Genomic DNA, 21,588 nt, shown 5'->3' on the forward strand with positions numbered 1-21,588 from the left:
TGTTCCATACTTTTCCCACTCATACCCAACAACCCTCCAAGTTCACACCCGGGCTCCTTTCCAGCAATTCACTTCCCTCTCCCTCAGCTCCTCCATTACCCCTGACTCCCCCAAACCTTTGCACTGCTTCTGAGGGGTGCAGGAAATGCAGTTCTGCAGTGTAGTTTAAATGAATCTCAGAGTTCTGTATTAATATGCCTAGTAAGGAATCTATTTATCAGAAAACAGTTCCTGGTTCTTTTTTGTTGTCTGAATTGTTACATACTTGCTGACAGTTATTTTGAAATAAATGACCACAAATAATTGAAACCCGTGTGATTATATTGTGTTATTTTGACAAAATATGCTGAATTTTGAAGAATTTTAAAATATTGTGCACAGAATTTTATATTTTTTTGTTGCAGAATATTTAATTTTTTGGTGCAGAATTTCCCCAAGAGTTCACCTTGCAAGACTGGGCTTCTTCAGTGGGTTTATATTTTGGAGTTTTAAGAACAAAGTGTTGTTCAGAGTGAATTGCAGAGCCCAGGCAGACCAGGCTCTTCATTGGGACAGATGGATAAAGGTGATAAATTGCATTTAGTGTTGATCTGGCCCCCTCCATCGCGGTCTGATTCTGTGAAATCCAGGGGCTGAATGCGCAGTGAATCGTAGTGCGGGGGCGGAGTGCCGGGTTCTGGTGGGATTTCTTCATTGGGATAAGTTTCATTATTGGGGTTGAAATGGGATTCTTCACGTTGGAACCCAAAATTTACATGAGCCTGTGACAGCTCTGACACTGTCGGAGGTGTATCTGGGTACTGGGCCAGGGCTCGCTTCTGCTTCAAGCCTTTGCACCAACTGATGATATTAATTATGGTGACCCACAGAAAGTCAATGATGATTTCTCCAAATTCAATGAGGCACAGCACCGAGCCCCCCATCCAGAATGAGAACAGGCCTTCCAATTCACTCACAAGCAGAAAGAGCTGTAACAGGAAATCAGGAAAGTGAGGGGAGTTCCGGGCAGGATCCCAGTCTGCAGTCAGCCCAAGATGCCATTGAGCAGCTGTTCACTGAGGATTTCTTAAAATATTTAAGCAGGTGACTATAAGTAGTCAGAGCCTAACACCGGCAACATTTAGCTCAGCCCCTCACTTTGCTGCCAAGGAGTGCAGTTAAGGTAGTGAGTGAGATGATCGCCCCCCACCCACACCTCTTTACACTACGAAGAAGTGCTGGAATGGCATAAAGGCCCATATCTGATTGGGGCAGGGTTAACCCATTGCAGGAACTGCAGAACTGCCTCTAGAGTGCCCCCTCACAAGCCCTAGGGCTGGGGTTCTGAGGATCAAGTCAGGGATGGAGCCCAGGGATGCAGCACTGTGGAGGTTCCAGAAAGTTCTGTGGGCCACATGGCAGCTGCCATAACTTAGGGCCCCCAGGACTCTATGTTATAACAGGAGCCTAGTCTAGGCCCTGAAATAGCCCAGGCTGGGGAGGGTACAGACGTGGCATAATGCCTCCCCTGCCTGTGAGTTCCCTGCTGCACCTCTTAGAGCTGCAGCATAGAATGTCACCCCCCGCAACCCCTGGAGTAAGGAGAGGTTGTGTGCTGCTCTTGAACAACCCAGCCACCCTCCAATTGAGCCACAAGCAGCAGTGGCAGGCTTTGGAGGCTGGAAGGGAGAGGCAGCCAGTAAAGGCGGGTGCTGACAAGGAGTAGGAGTTCTGTCCCAGACTGCAGATACATTTAACATTCTCCAGGTGATGGGGATAGGTCTAAATACTTCAGATTAACCTCTGGGGAGCTGCATGGACGCTGCTCAGAGACTGAGTGACAGAGTCTGCAGGTATTTGGCTTCTGGAAAAGGCTATGGAAATATGCTCTGGCACGTGTGTTAGAAGCAGGAGCCTGATACTGCACTTACGGTTGTAGCCGCAGATTCCGAGGTGGTTCTGTAGTTATACTCTTCAAAGTAAATATTTAGCTTGACAATCCCATTTCTGTAGGACACAAGGATCAGTTAAAACTAATTTCTAGCCCTGTACACCCTGTGCATTTACTTAAGAAAGTGGTATCTGTATAAGCTGCTTTTGTGATCAACTAGCTTGATGGACAAGCACCCCGGCATCAGTAGATTTGTTCTGTCCCACAGGCACACATGTTTGGGATGATGGTCAGGTTTTGTGCTAATCTAACATTAACAGGCCCCTTGGATCAGAGAGAAAATGGTCTATTCTTTTACTCACCTGTCCAGAGTCACATTTGTCGACAGATTTCTTTCATAGGACAAAATATGGAAAATCCAGTCCTAGTAAAAGAAAATTGATTCATAACTGAAATGGGAAATGTTCTCTCTGAGCCACGTGTGCTCTGGGGGAGGTAAAATACCACCTACACGGTCCACAAATTGTACACAGAAAGCTGGAATCTCTGGCACTTGCCCATGCTAAATAACGATTGATGTTACACTACATAAAGGAATTTGTGATTCGGTCAGTAGCACTTGCAGACAGGTGACTTTCCTCCAGGCCATAGAACCAGGGCCCAGAGAAGCAAATCAACAGGAAAATTCCTGCTGAAATGGTAAAAGGGGTAATTTTGAAGAGGTTCTAATTTTCTATCAATCCATATTACAGGCCCTGATGTTTTAGCTTCACTGTTCTCAACTGATGATGAGAGAATGTGGTGAGGTGACTTAGGGAGAGTTTGGGAAAATGGAATCAGACCGGAAGCAGAGTTCATTCCAATGTGGAACAAAAATAAATGATGAAACCTCAAAAGTTGTCCCAAAAGTTGGCCTCCGTCCAGCTCTGCTACCAGGCTTAAAAATGCTTCATTTGGTTAAAAATGCAGCAGCCTGCTTACTGAGCCACATAGACCACTATGAGCATTCCACCTTCTCTGCTCTGTGCTCTTTACTTGGTTTTTAAAGAGAAGTTCAGTGTTTCAGTTCTTCTCCTCAAAGGGCCCCTGTGGAATAGCCCAAATCATGCAAGGGACCATGTCCCACTCCGAGTTTCTGACTCCTGTGAGAGTGACATTCCATAGGAACAGTGAGTCAGCTTTCAGAGTGAGAATTATGTGCACGGGAGACAGAACTTCCTCAGTACTGTCCCATGACTGAGTATCTCAGACTGGAAGACACTGGAATCATCACCCAGCACTTTCAGATCAAAATTGAAACCCTGTTACTATGGCTGTACAGGTCACAAAAAACCAACAGCCTGTACTGAATAGGGGCTGGAGAGAGAATGGCCCTTTATAGTGTTTATTTTTAACATCTGTAAGGCACTTAAATGCCAGTGAGAAGCAGAAACAAGGTGGGTGAGGTAATATGTTATCAGACCAACTTCTGTTGGAAAATGTAAACTCAAAAGCTGCTCTCTCTCACCAACAGAAGTTGGTCCAATAAAAGATATTACCTCACCACCACCCCTTGTCTCTCTAATATCTTGGGACAAACATGGCTACAACAAAAGTGCATACAATAGTGATAAGCAGGGAATCTTCCCTAGACAGACAGGAACTGATTTTACCTCTGACGCCTCAGACGGCCAGCCTGCCACAGAGATGGTCATTTTGAACTGAGTGTTGCTGGAAAGAAGACACGAGAAAATTAATTCATGGAGCTTTCCACTGCTCTTAAATCACCAGAACTTTAGCTCAATTTCAACCCCCCATAAAGGTCTGTTCAGATTTTAAGATCAGTGTTCAGTGAGGGATAAAACGCAGGATTCCCTCCACCTTGAGAGCTGCCAGAGAGAGTTTATTTACTTACTTGCATGTGTCCTTACAAGAGTCAATACAAGACTGCCTGTGTCCTATACTTGATCTCAGTGAAGAATAGCAATATGCTGTTTGGTGAAAACAAAAAGCAAACAATCCCGTCAGATGAGAACTTTACTGCTGCAGATTTGCTTCCCCCATAACCTTCTGAAGCTTTGACAATCCATTGATAAAAACAATCAAACTCTTAGACGATGTAACACCTTTTGCAGGGCCTAGTGGACTGGCTTTCATCAACACTGACAGGTGTGGTGGGCTGTCGATGGTCCTACACCTCACTTACTGCAGTCCCTTCTGCAGGAAACATTCAGCTGGATGCTTGAGCTGTGCAGAATCTTGTCAGTGATGCACCCGCCAGTGAATACAGGGTGACTTCTAAAACATCTGTTGCAAGAGAACTGCAGCACTCAGAAACATTCAGAGCAGATATAAGTGTGCTGAGGATTGCATCAGGTCTGTGCCACCTTGTACTGAAGGGGGGGAATTTATCTGGGGATCTGTACAAACCTGTGGAGAAGTGCTGACCTTTCCGTGCTAGGACACCTGAAATGCTGAGGCTGGTGTTTTCTGTTTACTCCATAACCCAGAGTAGAAAACCTTGTCATCCCACATGGTGTTGGTGTTACCAGCTGGCCATTCCTCTGTGAGAAGCCTTCATTCAGCTAAGCTGCTATGGCAGCTGAGATTCCTTAGCCTTAGGCCAGAGCTGAGAGCTCTGCCTCCCTCCTCACTGTCCACCTTGTTAGCAAACAGAGCCCCTGCTGCAAAAACGTTTAACTCCCAGCTACTTAAAGTGCCCCTGACAAAGCCCTTATGTTTCCAACCCCTTCCCGTATGTATTATGGGGCCTTGCTATTTCACACTCTGTTCGTGTTCTTACCCCAGTCTGGATCATCTTCACTGTTGCAATAATTTACCCCTTCAGGTAAAGGAAACAGATAGTGACCACACCCACAATTTTCGAACATCTGAGCTTGGAAACAGGAGCGCAGACAAGCCTGCAAAAAGGGGACAAGGAGCCATTTAGAACTGGGACATGCTTTCACGCTGATCAGTGCATCAAAAGTGCAGAGACCGCTCCCAGATGCCTTCCTACCAGGCTCCCAAAGGGCCGATTCCTTCAACACTGGTTGCCGGTGTTTTACACTGTAACCTCACCCAGCTGAGAACAGGTGTTCATGTCACAATGGTAAAAATGCCACCAACAGCCAGTACTTTCTCTCCACTAGCATTCCCACCCGCTGCCCCCAGCAGAGCTGCCCTGGGCTTAGCAACAACGGGAAAGATGTCAGACAAAAAGCCAAGCGTAGACCAGGCCGAAGGGGGATGCTCAGTTCTGAAGGAGAGAGAGGGTAACAGCATGCAGGGCAATAACCAAAACCAGACAAAGTTCACAAGTGCTGCCCGGACGGAGCTTTGGCCTCTGGATTTCTGCAGAATCACTTGTCCCTTGGGGTTCTCTGCTTTCCGAGGCCCTCCCTGTTTTTTCTCCAGCTCTCTGGTTCTTAAAACACATTTGTTTGGTTTTGTTCTGGCCAGTGAGTTCTTACCTGGGTGCATCTGCATGGCGCAGGATTAATGACATGATACTAAGTGCTCAGTCAGGGCCAGATTCTCCCCTGAAATCAATGTGGGGGTGGGGGCAAGGAGAACCAGGACTTAGCATCTCCCATCTACTTGTCCAGGGCTCCCCCTCTCACTGTTTGATGGCCCAGGAACCTAGGGTGGTTCGTGGTGAAGAGCAGAAGACAGGCAACTTCACCTGGCTTGTTTGTAACAAGGTGCTGGGCTCTGGCCCACCAATTTGTTTTTATGGGGAAGAGAATCTGTCAGAGCCCAGCCTGCATCACCTGACCCCCTTCCAACCTACAGACCTAGCAGCTGCGGAGCCCCCTCAAGGGGCTCTTCTAAGGTCAGGGAGGAGCAAGGAGCACAGTCAGCTCTCCCCACGTCCACACCCTGCACTGGGATCCATCGTCCTCCGCTTTCAGGAACAGAGGGGTCACTTGGTTCCTTAGTCTGAGAAAAAAAACGGTTACTTACCTCTCGTAACTGTTGTTCTTCGAGATGTGTTGCTCACGTCCATTCCAATAGGTGTGTGTGCGTGCCCTAGCGGAACCCGTCGGGTCGGCTGTGGAGACCCCTAGAGTGGCGCCTTCATGGCGGGGTATGTATGTCCCTGCCGACCCGCCGCCTGCTCGGTTCCTTCTTGCTGGACACGCCGACAGTGGGGCGGCGGGCGGGATTTGGAATGGACGTGAGCAACACATCTCGAAGAACAACAGTTACAAGAGGTAAGTAACCGTTTTTTCTTCTTCGAGTGGTTGCTCATGTGCACTCCAATAGGTGTATAGCAATGGAATAATAGCAATGTGACAGTACACGTCCTTCAAGTCGAGGGCAGTGTACCAGTCTCCTGGGTCCAGGGCGGGAATGATGGCGGCCAGAGAGACCATGCGGAACTTCACCTTTTTTATGTATGTGTTGAGGTCTCGTAGGTCCAGCATAGGCCGAAGCCCGCCCCTGGCCTTGGGGATGAGGAAATAGTGGGAGTAGAACCCCTTGCCCCTGAATTCCTGAGGAACCTCCTCTATTGCCCCTAGAGCTAGGTGCCATTGAACCTGTTGTACAAGGAGTTGCTCGTGAGAGGGGTCCCTGAAGAGGGACGGGGAAGGGGCGTGGGAGGGCGGGAGGGAACAGAAGTGGATTGAATATCCCGCCCCCACCGTGCTGAGGGCCCAGCGGTCTGACGCGATCTGAGACCAAGCACGGTAAAAGCAGAAGAGTCGATTCACAAAGCAGGGGAAGGATCCAAGAAGGCAACTGGTGCGCTGTCCTCGTGCGCATCTTCAAAAGTTGGGCTTGGGGCCGGGGGGCTGTTTGGTCGAACCCTGGCCTTGGCCCAAGGAGGATTGTGGTGGGCGCCTCCTGTTATTTCTGCCCCTCCTCGTAGGTGGATCCCACCTAGGGGCCCCCGGGTAGAAATGGGATGGAGGCTGAGGTCTAAAGGCCTTTCTCTGAGGCGCTGGGGTGTGTAGCCCCAGAGACTTCAGAGTTGCCCGCGAGTCCTTCAGGATATGCAGGCGCATGTCCATATTTTGAGCAAACAGGCCCTCATAGTCAAAGGGGAGGTCCTGAATTGTATTTTGGACCTCAGGTGGGATCCCCGAAACCTGAAGCCACGCACTGCACCTCATAGCGATGGTGGTGGCCATGGTTCCAGCCGCAGAGTCCGCTGCATCCAGGGCTGCCTGGAGGTTGGTCCTAGAGACCACTCTACGCTCCTCAAGGAGCGCACTGAACTCCCTGCAAGAATCAGCCGGGATTAACTCCTGGAACTTAGCCAACGAGCTCCAGGATTTGAAAGTGTATCGGCTAAGCACCGCCTGCTGATTCGCTACCCGACTTTATGGCCAAAGAGATCCAGCTTCTTGGCGTCACGTGACTTAGGTGTGGGGCCTGGTTGACCCTGCCACTCCTTGTGGTTTGCCTCGTCAACCACCAGCGTCCCCGGTTGGGGGTGCGTAAACAGGTGCCCATAGCCCTTTTGCGGCACAAAGTAGCGTCTCTCGACCCCTTTCGCCGTTGGTGGTTTGGAGGTCGGGGTTTGCCAGAGCACCTTCGTGGTGTTCTGAATTGTCCTTATGAGGGGCAAAGCTACTCTGGAAGGACTCTCGGGGGTGAGGACATCCACCATCGGATCTGAGTCCTCCATAACCTCCTCTGCCTGGAGGTTGAGGTTAACTGCTACCCTCCTAAGCAGATCCTGGTGCCCTTTGGTATGCCCTTTGGTACTCTCCATTGGTGGTAGAGTGGTGGAGGTGCCTGCCACTGCCTCATCCGGCAAAGAGGAGGAAGAGGTTCCTGGGACAGGGTCTTCCTGCCCCTCGGGTTCTCTGGAGGCTGGGTCAGCTACCTCGGAGCACCCCGCGACTGGAGGTTCAGGTGCCACCGACATCGATGGGGGAGGGGCTGTGCTTGTCCGTGGCCGCTCAACAGCCCTGTCCCATAAGGGATCCTCAGGGGTCCTAGGGGTATACCGTGCCATCGACATCGCTGATGGAGAGGCATGGGGGGCCGATACCACCGACACCAGCCTAGATCCCTGACCTGGAGCCTGGTGGTAGGCCCAGGGGGTCCAAAAAGGCCATTGCACTGGGCCCTGCCACTGGGGTGGCCAAGTGGCGACTGGTGCTGGTTGTTCCGCCGACCTTCAGTGCCGGGATCGGGGCCAGGACCGGGAGCAGTAGTGGATGCATCGGGACACAGACGATTCCGTGTCGGACTCTGACGAGTATTCTGTACCAGACCACGGGGGAGCGGAGCCCGATGGTGCCGGGGAGCGGTGCCGGGGAGACGGCGATCGGTGCCGCAACATCATGGGCCTTCCCCGAAGATGAGTCAACGGCGGTGCCGCCATTAGTGCCGGTGCGGCCATCGGTGTCATGACCAGGGCTGTAATCACCCGCGGTGCCAGGCATGACGCCGCAGTCGGTGCCTGAGTTTGCGAGGCCGGGTACTGCGCCATCATATCAATGAGGTCTCGAGCCGCCTCATATGTGCCTGGAGTGGAGGGGAGATCAAGCTCTTCCTCCAAATTGTCGTGGGTGGGAGAGTCCGTTCTTGCCGGAGTCAACAGCGCCGGTTCTTGGGGGCCAGACCGAGGGTGTCCCACCAGAGGATGCACCCCACTGGAAACCCCCTCAGCTTCCTGACAGGGGAACGACCCCTATCTGGTTTCTTTTTCTTATGCGGCACTGGAGGCTGTGAACAGTGCCACCGTGAGGCACTGGCCTTGAGGGCCAGGGAGAGGTACCGGTCCTCCCTGGTGGAGTCTTTCCTCGGTGCCGGGACATCCCACACTGAGGCCGGTGTGCTGTGCACCGAGGGTGCCGGCATCGGCTCAGGCTGTGGCTGAAGGGCCGACTCCATCAAGAGGAGCTTCAGGTGATAGTCCCACTCCCTCTATATCCTGGGTCCGAAGCTCCTGCAAATAGGGCACTTATCTGTCTGATGGCCCTTCCCGAGGCACTTGAGACAGGTGGCGTGCAGATCACTTGTTGGCATAGGTTTTGCACATCTCTCGCATGCTTTAAACCCCTGCGACCAAGGCATGCCCCGGTGCTGGGGAGAGTAGAACAGGGGAACCCCCCCCCCCCCGAAGTAAGCTAAACTAATCTAATCTACAACTATTAACAACTAACTAACAACTCTGTACACTAGAAACAAGGGAACCACTAGATAAGGCACTTGCAAAGCAAGAGACTAAGCTGTTCCAACAGGTAAGAAGGAACCGAGCAGGCGGCGGGTCGGCAGGGACATACATACGCCACCATGAAGGGGCCACTCTAGGGGTCTCCACAGCCGACCCGACGGGTTCCGCTAGGGAAAAGCTTCCAGCGATCATGTACATGACGTGCGCACACACCTGTGGGAATGCACATGAGCAATCACTCGAAGAAGAAGTATTTATTGCATGATAATTAGTGCTAAGCCCCTGGTCTGTCACACACCAATATTCAGACTGTCCAGAAAGAGTGCAGAAAAAGAATCCAAATGGAGGATTTTTAAAAAGAATATTCGATTTTTTAAATTACCTGTATGGAATAGGAAGTGATGTACTTGTTATATAGATTTTTCACAGGGACATCAGAGCCATCTGTCGTGCAGTTGTTGTAAGGGTAACCCAGCTGCACCAATTCATCCTGAAAAATCCAACACTTGTATGTTGCAGTAAGAATCCACATGTATCTTGGCTTCTAGTTTATATATAAATGGAATCCCTTCTCACTGCAGCTGTGGCACCTGGAGTGCAGAAGCAACACTTGCCCATGCAGAGGGAGTTATTTGGATTTAATAAAGCAATTTAACTTAAAATCAAAGTCGCTATGTGAATGCTTATGTTGCAAGTGCACAATTTGCTTTCTATTAATATTCCCTAAGAGCACATAAAGGTCTTAGTGTGTGCAAGCACTCCTGCCAAGATTGGCCAGTGTACATGCAGAAGGTGTACCCAAATGAGCACGCATGCATGCAGCCAATGCAAGTTCTGTTATTTTATTAAAGCAAATCTTGTGAAGAGTTAGCTCAGCTAAGATGGAAAGTGAACAGCAAACAGCGGAGAGGCTAACAGTGGGAGTTTGCCTGGGAGTTCGCCTGGGGAGAACCCACTGAGGCTTTCATCTTGCCGGCTTCTCTGAGTAATTACTACAGCTCCTGAAAAGAAAAGGAGTACTAGTGGTACCTTAGAGACCAACCGATTTATTTGAGCATGAGCTTTCGTGAGCTACAGCTCACTTCATCGGATGCATTCAGTGGAAAGCTTAGGCTCAAATAAATTGGTTAGTCTCTAAGGTGCCAATAGTACTCCTTTTCTTTTTTGCGAATACAGACTAACACGGCTGCTACTCTGAAACCTACAGCTCCTGAGGAAGCTCGTAGAAGGAAGGTAATATGGATGGGGAGCGTTCAGCTGTTGTTACCTGCACAGCATGTGCCATGTTGTCTTTCTTCCACAGGACAAAAGCAACTTTGTCTGTACAAAGTGCAAGCTGGTCTCCATATTGGAAGAGAAGGTTCAAGGTCTGGAGAAACAGGTATCGACCCTGCGTTGCACAAGAGGAACTGAAAATTTCCTGGACAGACGTCAGGATATGCTTCTACGGGCACAACGTTCTGAAGATTCAGAGCAGGCTGTACAGCAGGGACAGGAGGATGGTGAAGAAATTTGGCAGCATGTGACCTCCAGAAGAAGAAAGGGGAGCGTCCATGTACCAGCAATGCAGATACAGGTAAGCAACCGTTTTCATGTTCTCTCCACAGGTACTAATGCGGAGAGTGGACCAGATGATACGTCTGAGGGAAGGGAACAGAAGGAGACTCCGCCGATTGGAAGGCATGAGATGCACTGTCCTAGGGTTGGCGGTTCCACGACCACCACTCCCAAGAGAAGGAGGCAGCTGGTGGTGGTCGGGGACTCCCTCCTCAAGGGGACTGAGTCATCTATCTGCCGCCCCAACCGGGAAAACCTAGAAGTCTGCTGCTTGCCTGGAGCTAGGATTCACGATGTGACAGAGAGACTGCCGAGACTCATCAAGCCCTCAGATTGCTACCCCTTCCTGCTTCTCCACGTGGGCACCAGTGATACTGCCAAGAATGACCTTGAGCGGATCACTGCAGACTACGTGGCTCTGGGAAGAAGGATAAAGGAGTTTGAGGCGCAAGTGGTGTTCTCGTCCATCCTCCCCGTGGAAGGAAAAGGCCGGGGTAGGGACCGTCGAATGGTGGAAGTCAACGAATGGCTACGCAGGTGGTGTCGGAGAGAAGGCTTTGGATTCTTTGACCATGGGATGGTGTTCCAAGAAGGAGGAGTGCTAGGCGGAGACGGGCTCCACCTAATGAAGAGAGGGAAGAGCATCTTCGCAAGCAGGCTGGCTAACCTAGTGAGGAGGGCTTTAAACTAGGTTCACCGGGGGAAGGAGACCAAAGCCCTGAGGTAAGTGGGGAAGTGGGATACCGGGAGGAAGCACAAGCAGGAGAGCGCGAGAGGGGAGGGCTCCTGCCTCATACTGAGAAAGCGGGACGATCAGTGAGATATCTTAAGTGCATATACACAAATGCAAAAAGCCTGGGAAACAAGCAGGGAGAACTGGAAGTCCTGGCACAGTCAAGGAATTATGATGTGATTGGAATAACAGAGACTTGGTGGGATAACTCACATGACTGGAGTACTGTCACGGGTGGATATAAATGGTTCAGGAAGGACAGGCAGGGCAGAAAAGGTGGGGGAGTTGCATTGTATGTAAGGGAGCAGTATGACTGCTCAGAGCTCAAGTATGAAACTGCAGAAAAACCTGAGTGTCTCTGGATTAAGTTTGGAAGTGTGAGCAACAAGGGTGATGTCGTGGTGGGAGTCTGCTATAGACCACCGGACCGGGGGGATGAGGTGGACGAGGCTTTCTTCCGGCAACTCACAGAAGTTACTAGATTGCAGGCCCTGGTTCTCATGGGAGACTTCAATCACCCTGACATCTGCTGGGAGAGCAATACAGCAGTGCACAGACAATTCAGGAAGTTTTTGGAAAATGTAGGGGACAATTTCCTGGTGCAAGTGCTGGAGGAACCAACTAGGGGCAGAGCTCTTCTTGACCTGCTGCTCACAAATGGGGAAGCAAAAGTGGATGGGAACCTGGGAGGCAGTGACCATGAGATGGTCGAGTTCAGGATCCTGACACAAGGAAGAAAGGAGAGCAGCAGAATACGGACCCTGAACTTCAGAAAAGCAGACTTTGACTCCCTCAGGGAACCAATGGGCAGGATTCCCTGGGAGAACAACATGACAGGGAAAGGAGTCCAGGAGAGCTGGCTGTATTTTAAAGAATCCTTATTGAGGTTACAGGGGCAAACCATCCCGATGTGTAGAAAGAATAGTAAATATGGCAGGCGACCAGCTTGGCTTAACAGTGAAATCCTTGCTGATCTTAAACACAAAAAAGAAGCTTACAAGAAGTGGAAGATTGGACAAATGACCAGGGAAGAGTATAAAAATATTGCTCAGGCATTCAGGAGTGAAATCAGGAAGGCCAAATCACACCTGGAGTTGCAGCTAGCAAGAGATGTTAAGAGTAACCAGAAGGGTTTCTTCAGGTATGTTATCAACAAGAAGAAAGTCAAGGAAAGTGTGGGCCCCTTACTGAATGAGGGAGTAACATCCGATGAAGTGAGCTGTAGCTCACGAAAGCTTATGCTCAAATAAATTGGTTAGTCTCTAAGGTGCCACTAGTACTCCTTTTCTTTTAACCTAGTGACAGAGGATGTGGAAAAAGCTAATGTACTCAATGCTTTTTTTGCCTCTGTCTTCACGAACAAGGTGAGCTCCCAGACTGCTGCACTGGGTAGCACAGCATGGGGAGGAGGTGACCAGCCCTCTGTGAAGAAAGAAGTGGTTCTATTTAGAAAAGCTGGACGAGCACAAGTCCATGGGGCCAGATGTGCTGCATCCGAGAGTGCTAAAGGAGTTGGCGGATGTGATTGCAGAGCCATTGGCCATTATCTTTGAAAACTCATGGCGATTGGGGGAAGTCCCGGACGACTGGAAAAAGGCTCATGTAGTGCCCACCTTTAAAAAGGGGAAGGAGGATGATCCGGGGAACTACAGGCCAGTCAGCCTCACCTCAGTCCCTGGAAAAATCATGGAGCAGTTCCTCAAGGAATCAGTTCTGAAGCACTTAGAGGAGAGGAAAGTGATCAGGAACAGTCAGCATGGATTCTCCAAGGGCAAGTCATGCCTGACTAATCTAATTGCCTTCTATGACGAGATAACTGGCTCTGTGGATGAGGGGAAAGCAGTGGACGTGTTATTCCTTGACTTTAGCAAAGCTTTTGACACGGTCTCCCACAGTATTCTTGCCAGCAAGTTAAAGAAGTATGGGCTGGATGAATGGACTATAAAGTGGACAGAAAGCTGGCTAGATCGTCGGGCTCAATGGGTAGTGATCAATGGCTCCATGTCTAGTTGGCAGCTGGTATCAAGCGGAGTGCCCCAAGGGTCAGTCCTGGGGACGGTTTTGTTCAATATCTTCATTAATGATCTAGAGGATGGTGTGGACTGCACCCTCAGCAAGTCTGCAGATGACACTAAACTGGGAGGAGAGGTAGATACGCTGGAAGGTAGGGAGAGGATACAGAGGGACCTAGACAAATTGGAGGATTGGGCCAAAAGAAATCTGATGAGGTTCAACAAGGACAAGTGCAGAGTCCTGCACTTAGGACAGAAGAATCCCATGCACCGCTACAGACTAGGGACCGAATGGCTCGGCAGCAGTTCTGCAGAAAAGGACCTAGGGGTTACAGTGAACAAGAAGCTGGATATGAGTCAACAGTGTGCCCTTGTTGCCAAGAAGGCCAATGGCATTTTGGGCTGTATAAGTAGGGGCATTGCCAGCAGATCGAGGGACGTGATCATTCCCCTCTATTCGACATTGGTGAGGCCTCATCTGGAGTCCTGTGTCCAGCTTTGGGCCCCACACTACAAAAAGGATGTGGAAAAATTGGAAAGAGTCCAGCGGAGGGCAACAAAAATGATGAGGGGACTGGAACATCTGACTTATGAGGAGAGGCTGAGGGAACTGGGATTGTTTAGTCTGCGGAAGAGAAGAATGAGGGGTGATTTGGTAGCTGCTTTCAACTACCTGAAAGGGGGTTCCAAAGAGGATGGATCTAGACTGTTCTCAGTGGTAGCGGATGACAGAACAAGGAGTAATGGTCTCAAGTTGCAGTGGGGGAGGTTTAGGTTGGATATTAGGAAAAACTTTTTCACTAGGAGGGTGGTGAAGCACCGGAATGCGTTACCTAGGGAGGTGGTAGAATCTCCTTCCTTAGGGATTTTTAAGGTCAGGCTTGACAAAGCCCTGGCTGGGCTGATTTAGTTGGGGATTGGTCCTGCTTTGAGCAGGGGGTTGGACTAGATGACCTCCTGAGGTCCCTTCCAACCCTGATATTCTATGATTCTAGGATTCTATGAAGTGTGTAACTCAGTTCATTCAGATTGGCCAAGACAAACTTGGCTGCTATCCCATCAGAGAGTCTTACTCTCCAATGATTTGTTCTGATGAAATGTCACACATACCACTAATACGCTGATAGAGGTTTCTGTCCCAGACATGGCATAGATGCCCTGGTCTTTAAGAAACGGGAAACTCTTCTGCTTATGCAGCATAAGCCTGGCCCCAGCAGTAGATGTGAGGTAGGGAATGTAGTCTTGTTGGCCAATGTCCAGAATTAACTGCAGCCCTGTGGGCACCAAACACAATATTCAAAAACCCACAACATGAAGTGCAGGGTTTATATATAAACGTGACTGTTTAGAGGAACATCAGGGAGTCCGGTGGCACCTTAAAGACTAACAGATTTATTTGGGCATAAGCTTTAATGGGTAAAAAACCCACTTCTTCAGATGCAATGTTTAGATGAACTCTCTTACTCTGCAGGGAAATCCCTCTCCACTGAGAGAGGAGAACAGACCCTTCATCCTTAGATTGACCATTGTTACACCTGTTAATGCTTTGAAAAGGACTCTTACACTCAGCCAACGTGTGGAAAGGAAACACCTGATTCTGTGGGTGTTTTCCCAGGTATTCAGATGAGATGCACTTTCCTTAAAGTCATCCCATTATTCTGTGTTATACCCTTTGCCATTGCATATGTAATCCATGTCCCTCTTTGGGGTTTACCCCCCTATCTAATCCTGCACCTCTAAGAACTCAATCATAGACCTACAGAGGAACATAAATCAACAGTCTCTGTATGATGTGCAGTAGAACTTGCTGTCTGCAGAAGGAACATTTCCCAGCCTTCCCAATTCCTTTGTTCTGTCTCTTTTAGGAGGAGTTTTAGTACTTACCAAACTTTGCTCGAGGGTTGGAAGAAATCAGGGCTTCCTCATCCATGCCCCAGTTAAAGATGTAGCAGTTGCCATGGTCAGGATGATAGATCTGGGTGAAATTTCTGAAAGAATCACGTACAAGCCGTGACCCTCCAGGGAGAGCTAAAGGGTGGTAGGTTAATTGATCATATGTTTTGCTATCCTGCAGTTAATGCTTGGTCCTCCTGCTTCATGGTGTAAGCCAATCTCTGACTATTAGATAGCAGGATAAGTCCTAACATGGGGGCAGATTATTCTACATCTGCTAGTGGGGGGTTCTGACAGCTTCGTCTGAAGCATCTGGTGCTGTACGCTGTCAGAGGCAGGATACTGGGCTAGATGGACCTCGGGTCTGATCCAAATTGGCAATTCTTAGGTTCCCATTGGCTATACACTTACCTGCCTATTTTATTTAGTAAAAAACCCCAAAAAGTACATTCACATGACACTATTATAGGTCCCTACAAATGCTTTTCTTTAGCAGTCAATTGGGAGGACAAAACTGGCAGGCGACAATGCAGGATCACAGCATGTCTCCTACACAGTAGCGTGGGGACCATGTGGCACTGCGAAGCCCTCTGTGCCAATATGGTTTCAAGTGCTGAGAGTAAGTAGAAGTTCAGTGGGTTCCACGTACCTGTAGCTGCAGGGCTCTGCCCCATACAGACATGCTAGGATCATGTCCTCTGGCTGGTAGCCCATCCTGATCCTCTCTTGCAGCGGGACTTTAGAGAGGATGCTAGTGGACTGTAGAATGTACCATTCTGTCACTGCTTGGGCTGCGCTGGTGAAGTTCCTGTAGATGCACTGGGGGGTGTCCTTGTGGCTGCACTGAAGACACATGGAGTTAGATATTAATGTGTAACTAACAGACAACCTGAGACTAGGCCATCCTGAGGGTGAGGGTGTGGGGAGAATGATCTGTTCCCTTCAGTGAACACATAGAGGGTCATCTTCTTTTCTCTTCTCCCTCTGATCTGATGCCAGCCCTCCCTGCTTATTCCTATAGAGGTGAACAGAGATAAAGCCAGGAGTGGCCTGTAGAAATGAATGATCTGGAAAAAGGGGTAAACAGTGAGATGGCAAAATTTGCAGATGATACAAAACTACTCAAGATAGTTAAGTCCCAGGCTGACTGTGAAGAGCTACAAAAGGATCTCTCAAAACCACGTAACTGGGCAACAAAAGGGCAGATGAAATTCAGTGTTGATAAATGCAAAGTAATGCACATTGGAAAACATAATTTCAACTATACAAGCAAAATGATGGGGTGTAAATTAGCTGTTAGCACTCAGGAAAGAGATCTTGGCATCATTGTGGATAGATCTCTGAAGACATCCCCTCAATGTGCAGCAGCAGACAAAAAGGCTAACAGAATGCTGGGAATCATTAAGAAAGGGATAGATAATGAGACAGAAAATATCATAATGCCTCTATATAAATCCATGGTACGCCCACATCTTGAATACTGCATGCAGATGTGGTCGCCCCATTTCAAAAAAGATATACTGGAACTGGAAAAGGTTCAGAAAAGGGTAACAAAAATGATTAGGGGTATAGAACAGCTTCCATATGAGGAGAGATTAATAAGACTGGGACTTTTCAGCTTGGAAAAGAGACGACTAAGGCGGGAGATGATAGAGGTCTATAAAATCATGACTGGTGTGGAGAAAGTAAACAAGGAAGTGTTATTTACTTCTCATAACACAAGAACTAGGGGTCACCAAATGAAATTAACAGGTAGCAGGTTTAAAACAAACAAAGGAAATATTTCTTCACGCAACGCAGAGTCACCCTGTGGAACTCTTTACCAGAGGATGTTGTGAAGGCCAAGACCATAACAGGGTTCAAAAAAGAACTAGGTAAATTCATGGAGGATAGGTCCATCAGTGGCTATTAGCTAGGATGAGGAGGAATGGTGTCTCTAGCCCCTGTTTGCCAGAAGCTGGGAATGGGTGACAGGGGATGGATCGCTTGATGATTCCCTGTTCTGTTCATCCCCCGCGGGGCACCTGGCATTGGCCACTGTTGGAAGACAAGATACTGGGCTAGATTGACTTTTGGTCTGACCCAGTATGGCCGTTCTTATGTTCTCATGACTCTAAAATCCTAAAGAATTTAATAGAGAATGATCCCCTTTCTACTGGGATTTTGAAGCACCCTAATGACTTCTGTAACAAGGACAGGATTCTCTGTTCATCCTATGGGATGGCCCAAGATGCCTGTGGAATGTTCATTCCCTATTCCTGTATGCCCCACACCCAGGATCCTGCCATGCATCAGTCTGCCTGGACCAAAGCGCCCTGGGGGGAATTTCTTCAAGGAGCAATTCACATCAGCCAGTAAAACCCCATCACTGGGCTGGTTGTGGGTGAAGCGTGGCTGGGTAGAGAAGGGAAACCTGTACTGCAGCACAGGGCCAAAGACTGCTCTGGCAGCCTAAGGGCTGGGTAGCTGCTGTATTCAGAAGGGACTGGGGCCACAAGATCAGGCGGAGATTTTTAACAGAGAGGGTAATTAACTACTGGAACAATTTACCGAGGGTTGTGGTGGATTCTCTGTCATTGGCAATTTTTAAATCAAATGTGGGTGTTTTTCTAGAAGCTTTGCTGTAGGAATGATTGTGGGGCCGTTCTCTGGTCTGAATTATACAGGAGAGCAGATGAGATGACCACAGTGGGCCCTTCTGGCTTGGCATCTATGAACCTGAATCCTGTGGTCCGTCCTAGCCCACCCTCCTCACCACTGCCCACGACAGCCTGCACACAGAGACACTTTCTGCAGAGCAAGGATGCCTGTAAGTGCAGCTTCGCCCATGGCTCCCAGTACAGCCGCAGGACAGGGCTTCAGTGGAGTGGGGCATCTGACACTGGCCTCTGAGCACAGGTGAATGTCACCTGGAAACCCCCCTGCTGTACACGTCACCTCGTTCAGTTACTGTGCATCCCTGCAGAGCACTCCGAGGGTCTCCCCCTGCCAGGAGCTGAACCGCCTCTCGCCGGAATGCTCCCAATAGCCCTCGCTGGGGGAGCAGGCCCAGCACAGACGCATACAGGCCGCACTACCCCACACAAACACAGGACACTGTCCTGGGACTGCTGACACCAGGGGAAACGCTCCATCTTCATTGCAGCTAGCTGGGTTCTGGAGGGAATAACTCAGCCTGGCTCCTCTCCGGGAATTGCAATGTGGGCCTGATCCTGGTGTGGGCACTGAGAATCCCTCATGACTGCAGCCAGAGCCCCAGGTGTGTCACCCAGGGCAGGATCAGGCCAAAAGGATTGGAAGTGTTTCTGTGAAATGAACTTTCTGTGTTGGTGTGATTAGAAAATCTCAAACCCAGCAGCCCCCCACTACACCAGTGTTACCGGCGAGTCCTATGGAACAACCCTCCAGAGATGCACCAGCCTGATGTAGCAGCCCCCAGCCATACACCCAGTGTGTCGCTGTGCGGGAAATCATTTGATATGGGGTCAGTGTTCAGTTCCAGTCAGCTCTAAACTGAGAGAAAGTGACTGGAAATGATGCACAGAGCTGTGCCAGGGCCCCTTTATGAGCCAGCATGGACCACACGATGCAGCTTTTCAAGAGAGAAACCTGGTGGAGAAACAAAATCTAGAGGCCCCATTTGTGCTTTACGTTCTAGCAGAGGCTATGTCAATGGATACAGCCCTATCTGCCTTACTCCCACGGCTTAACTCTCCTCCCCAAATGTTTGTGTAACTCCCATTTGTGTCCTTGAGCGAAGTGCACAGCACGTCTGCATGGAGCCACAAACCTACACTTACCAGCTTCACTGCCACTTTGTGTTTCTTTGCTTCTGACGTCACGTTGGACAGGGCGGGAGAGGAACTGTTGGGTCGGGTTCCTGAGCCGCTTTGGTCGGTCTCAAAGAGATCGATAATGACGGGATGGTCTGGGTCACTCTCATCCATCAGAACCAAGGGGATTTGGTTCCAGAGCTTCAGGTCTAACCTCTGAGAAACAGTCTCACTGGAGTTTAGTGGGGGAGCTGAGATTGCGTCCCCATGCTTGGACTGCAGGATCCTTTCCAGGGCTGCCTCGGTGAGTGCATCCAACTCTTTCAATAGATGCCTCACCTTGGAGTATCTGAAGGACAAAGAGCAGTTAGCAGGTGCTGGGAAGGTGGCAGTGGCTTGCAGTAGATTGAATTTCTATAGGGAACACAGGCCTTAGGTAGCTTCATAAAGAGTTACTGAAAAATGAATGCAGTCCATGTACAAAGTGTGATCTAGGCTAGAATGTGTATCCTGGCGGCCAGACCCTGGAGCAAGAACCAGATATAAAATTAGCCAGGAGCCCTGTACCTGGGCAGTCATTTTCACCATTGCACAGTGGGCATAAAATGGTCCCACTCTGGTTTAATCAGCAGTTTACATGATCTTTGTGCTGGTGCAAATAACTTCACAAGGTGCCAGGATTCAGAGAACGAAGCCAGCTGTGTTCTACTGACGAATGTGCTCTCAGTTACTCTACACGATGGCCACTGTCTTTCAGGTGATTTTCTAGGATCCTGCTCAATACATAGGAGCTGCTGTGGAAGGAAGAGATGCACCAAAATCGGTCAGCACCCCTGGCACTACCCCACTTCTTTCTCTGCCCTGATCCAGAGAACTTTCCTGGGGAAAGAGGGCATGCCTAGTGGGCCATGGCAAGCCACAGGTGCCAGAACGGCCTGGGGGGAAACTGGCACCCAACATAGGTTTGAACAGCCAGCTTTGTCAGCGTAAGAAGGGCCCATCTCCCTCGTAACTTTACCTGCATTTATCAGCAGCTGGCATGGCTGGCTCCTAACATGCCGTGCGTACCCAAACCCATGCTTAGGAACAGCATTACTGCTGGCAGTGTTTCACCCCCGCCGGTGGCCTAAACGGGAGCCTGTAGTTTTCTTCCTGTACGTGATTCATACCCCAGTGGTTTTGCGGCGTGAACAGGGCCCACTGAGCATGCCCGTATAACGGACTCCCGTCAGGCACGGCCCGCGGCTGCTCTGTGTGTGGGGCTGCTGGGCACTATGTTCCCTGCTGAGTTACTGGGAGGATAGAGTTGCGCAGATTTTCCCAAGATTTTCTCATACAAACAAAACTAGGCAGCCCCTTTGCATCAACAGGGGTGACCCAACGAGGGGGCTGGAACACTTTGTACAGTGGGGGTGCAAACCCTGGATATGATGGAAACCACTTCACACCAGGGGGTGCGACTGCCCCCTCAGCACCCCGAGCTCCAGCACCTCTGGACACACGGTTGCACTGTGACAAAATCTGCTGCATGGACAAAACGCAAACATATTTGTTATAACTGGGCCCGGTGGCAGAGTCCCAAAGGGGCAGCAGCCACGCCCCCGGACTTGTCGAGTGCAGAGGCCCTAAGGAGCTCACTTGAAGGGGCTGGCATTGCAGACTGTGACCGCTGGGAATGCCATGGCTTTAAATCCCACCGAGAGCGATGGAGTGACGCCATAGGAGAAATATCCCTGCACAACTATCCCCCAGTGCAGAATAAGCAGTGACACCGAGAGCAGCACCAGGAAGAACCAGAACACTCTTTTCTTCGGCCCCTCTCGGATGATGCGCTTGGGTCCATGCGTGTTGGTGTTATCGCAGTACCAGACCAGCAGCTCTTTGTATGTGTATCCCGGCCCCTTCTGGAGACGGTGCAGCACGCCAGTGAAATACTGCTTCAAGGGCATTGCACTGCCTGCTAAAGAGACAGGAAACAATTCAGAGCAGGAGCATCCCGGGCAGCCAGGATGGGATTTTCCAGAGAGACAAAAGGAACAAGGTTCCCAACTCCCCCTGAAACTCAGAGGGAGCTGGGCACCTAACAGGTGCCTTTGAAACTCCTGGCCCTCGAGCTTCAGTTCCACTGGACAGATGAGCTACAGGACCCATGGAACATTACTGACATTTTAGTGTAAACGTGATTTCGCAACATCCCCAAGAGGACTCTTCCTCGAGAACGGAGCTCCCCTCCCTGGGCTTGGGTGGGTGAGTGGGACATACTGGTGGGACATTGGAACCTCCTTTGTTTGCTGGGATTTACACCGGTAGCACGCACAATGGGTGAGGCAGTTCCCAAACAAGGTGAGTGCGTGGACCTTGACCTGGGCAACTCACAAAGGTTGGATCCCATGATGTCAGGAACCTCCTAAATGCATCCCAGCTCGGGAGAATCCTCTGGGGGCCTGCCAGCTGCAAAGGGACCTGCTTCCTGTGAAAATGGCTTGTTTGTTGTGTCTCTAACTGGGGAGTGGGGAATTGTGGATGGAGCTAGGAGACTAAACATGGGGAAGAACACACAGAAAATAACTCAGGGCTCCACCAAACCTCTCACTGTGATCCCAGAGCCCTGCCCCCCCAAACCTCTCACTGTG

The 21,588-nt window shown here is 49.9% G+C and overlaps 1 protein-coding gene across 1 annotated transcript; it reads right to left on the minus strand.

Moving 5' to 3' along the window:
- Positions 1-506: 506 nt before the first annotated feature.
- On the minus strand, positions 507-20,904 carry LOC141994632 (epithelial sodium channel subunit beta-like). The gene is made up of 12 exons (XM_074964862.1): positions 20,594-20,904; positions 18,983-19,304; positions 15,832-16,025; positions 15,174-15,277; positions 14,400-14,563; positions 9,370-9,477; positions 4,653-4,770; positions 3,765-3,840; positions 3,523-3,580; positions 2,233-2,294; positions 1,911-1,986; positions 507-968 (listed from the first exon to the last, which is right to left on the minus strand). The coding sequence occupies exons 1-12, from the start codon at positions 20,902-20,904 to the stop codon at positions 507-509; spliced, it is 2,055 nt and encodes a 684-aa protein (XP_074820963.1).
- Positions 20,905-21,588: the final 684 nt, after the last annotated feature.

Source organism: Natator depressus, chromosome 10 (assembly GCF_965152275.1).
Source record: "Natator depressus isolate rNatDep1 chromosome 10, rNatDep2.hap1, whole genome shotgun sequence".
Taxonomy (NCBI): domain Eukaryota; kingdom Metazoa; phylum Chordata; order Testudines; family Cheloniidae; genus Natator; species Natator depressus.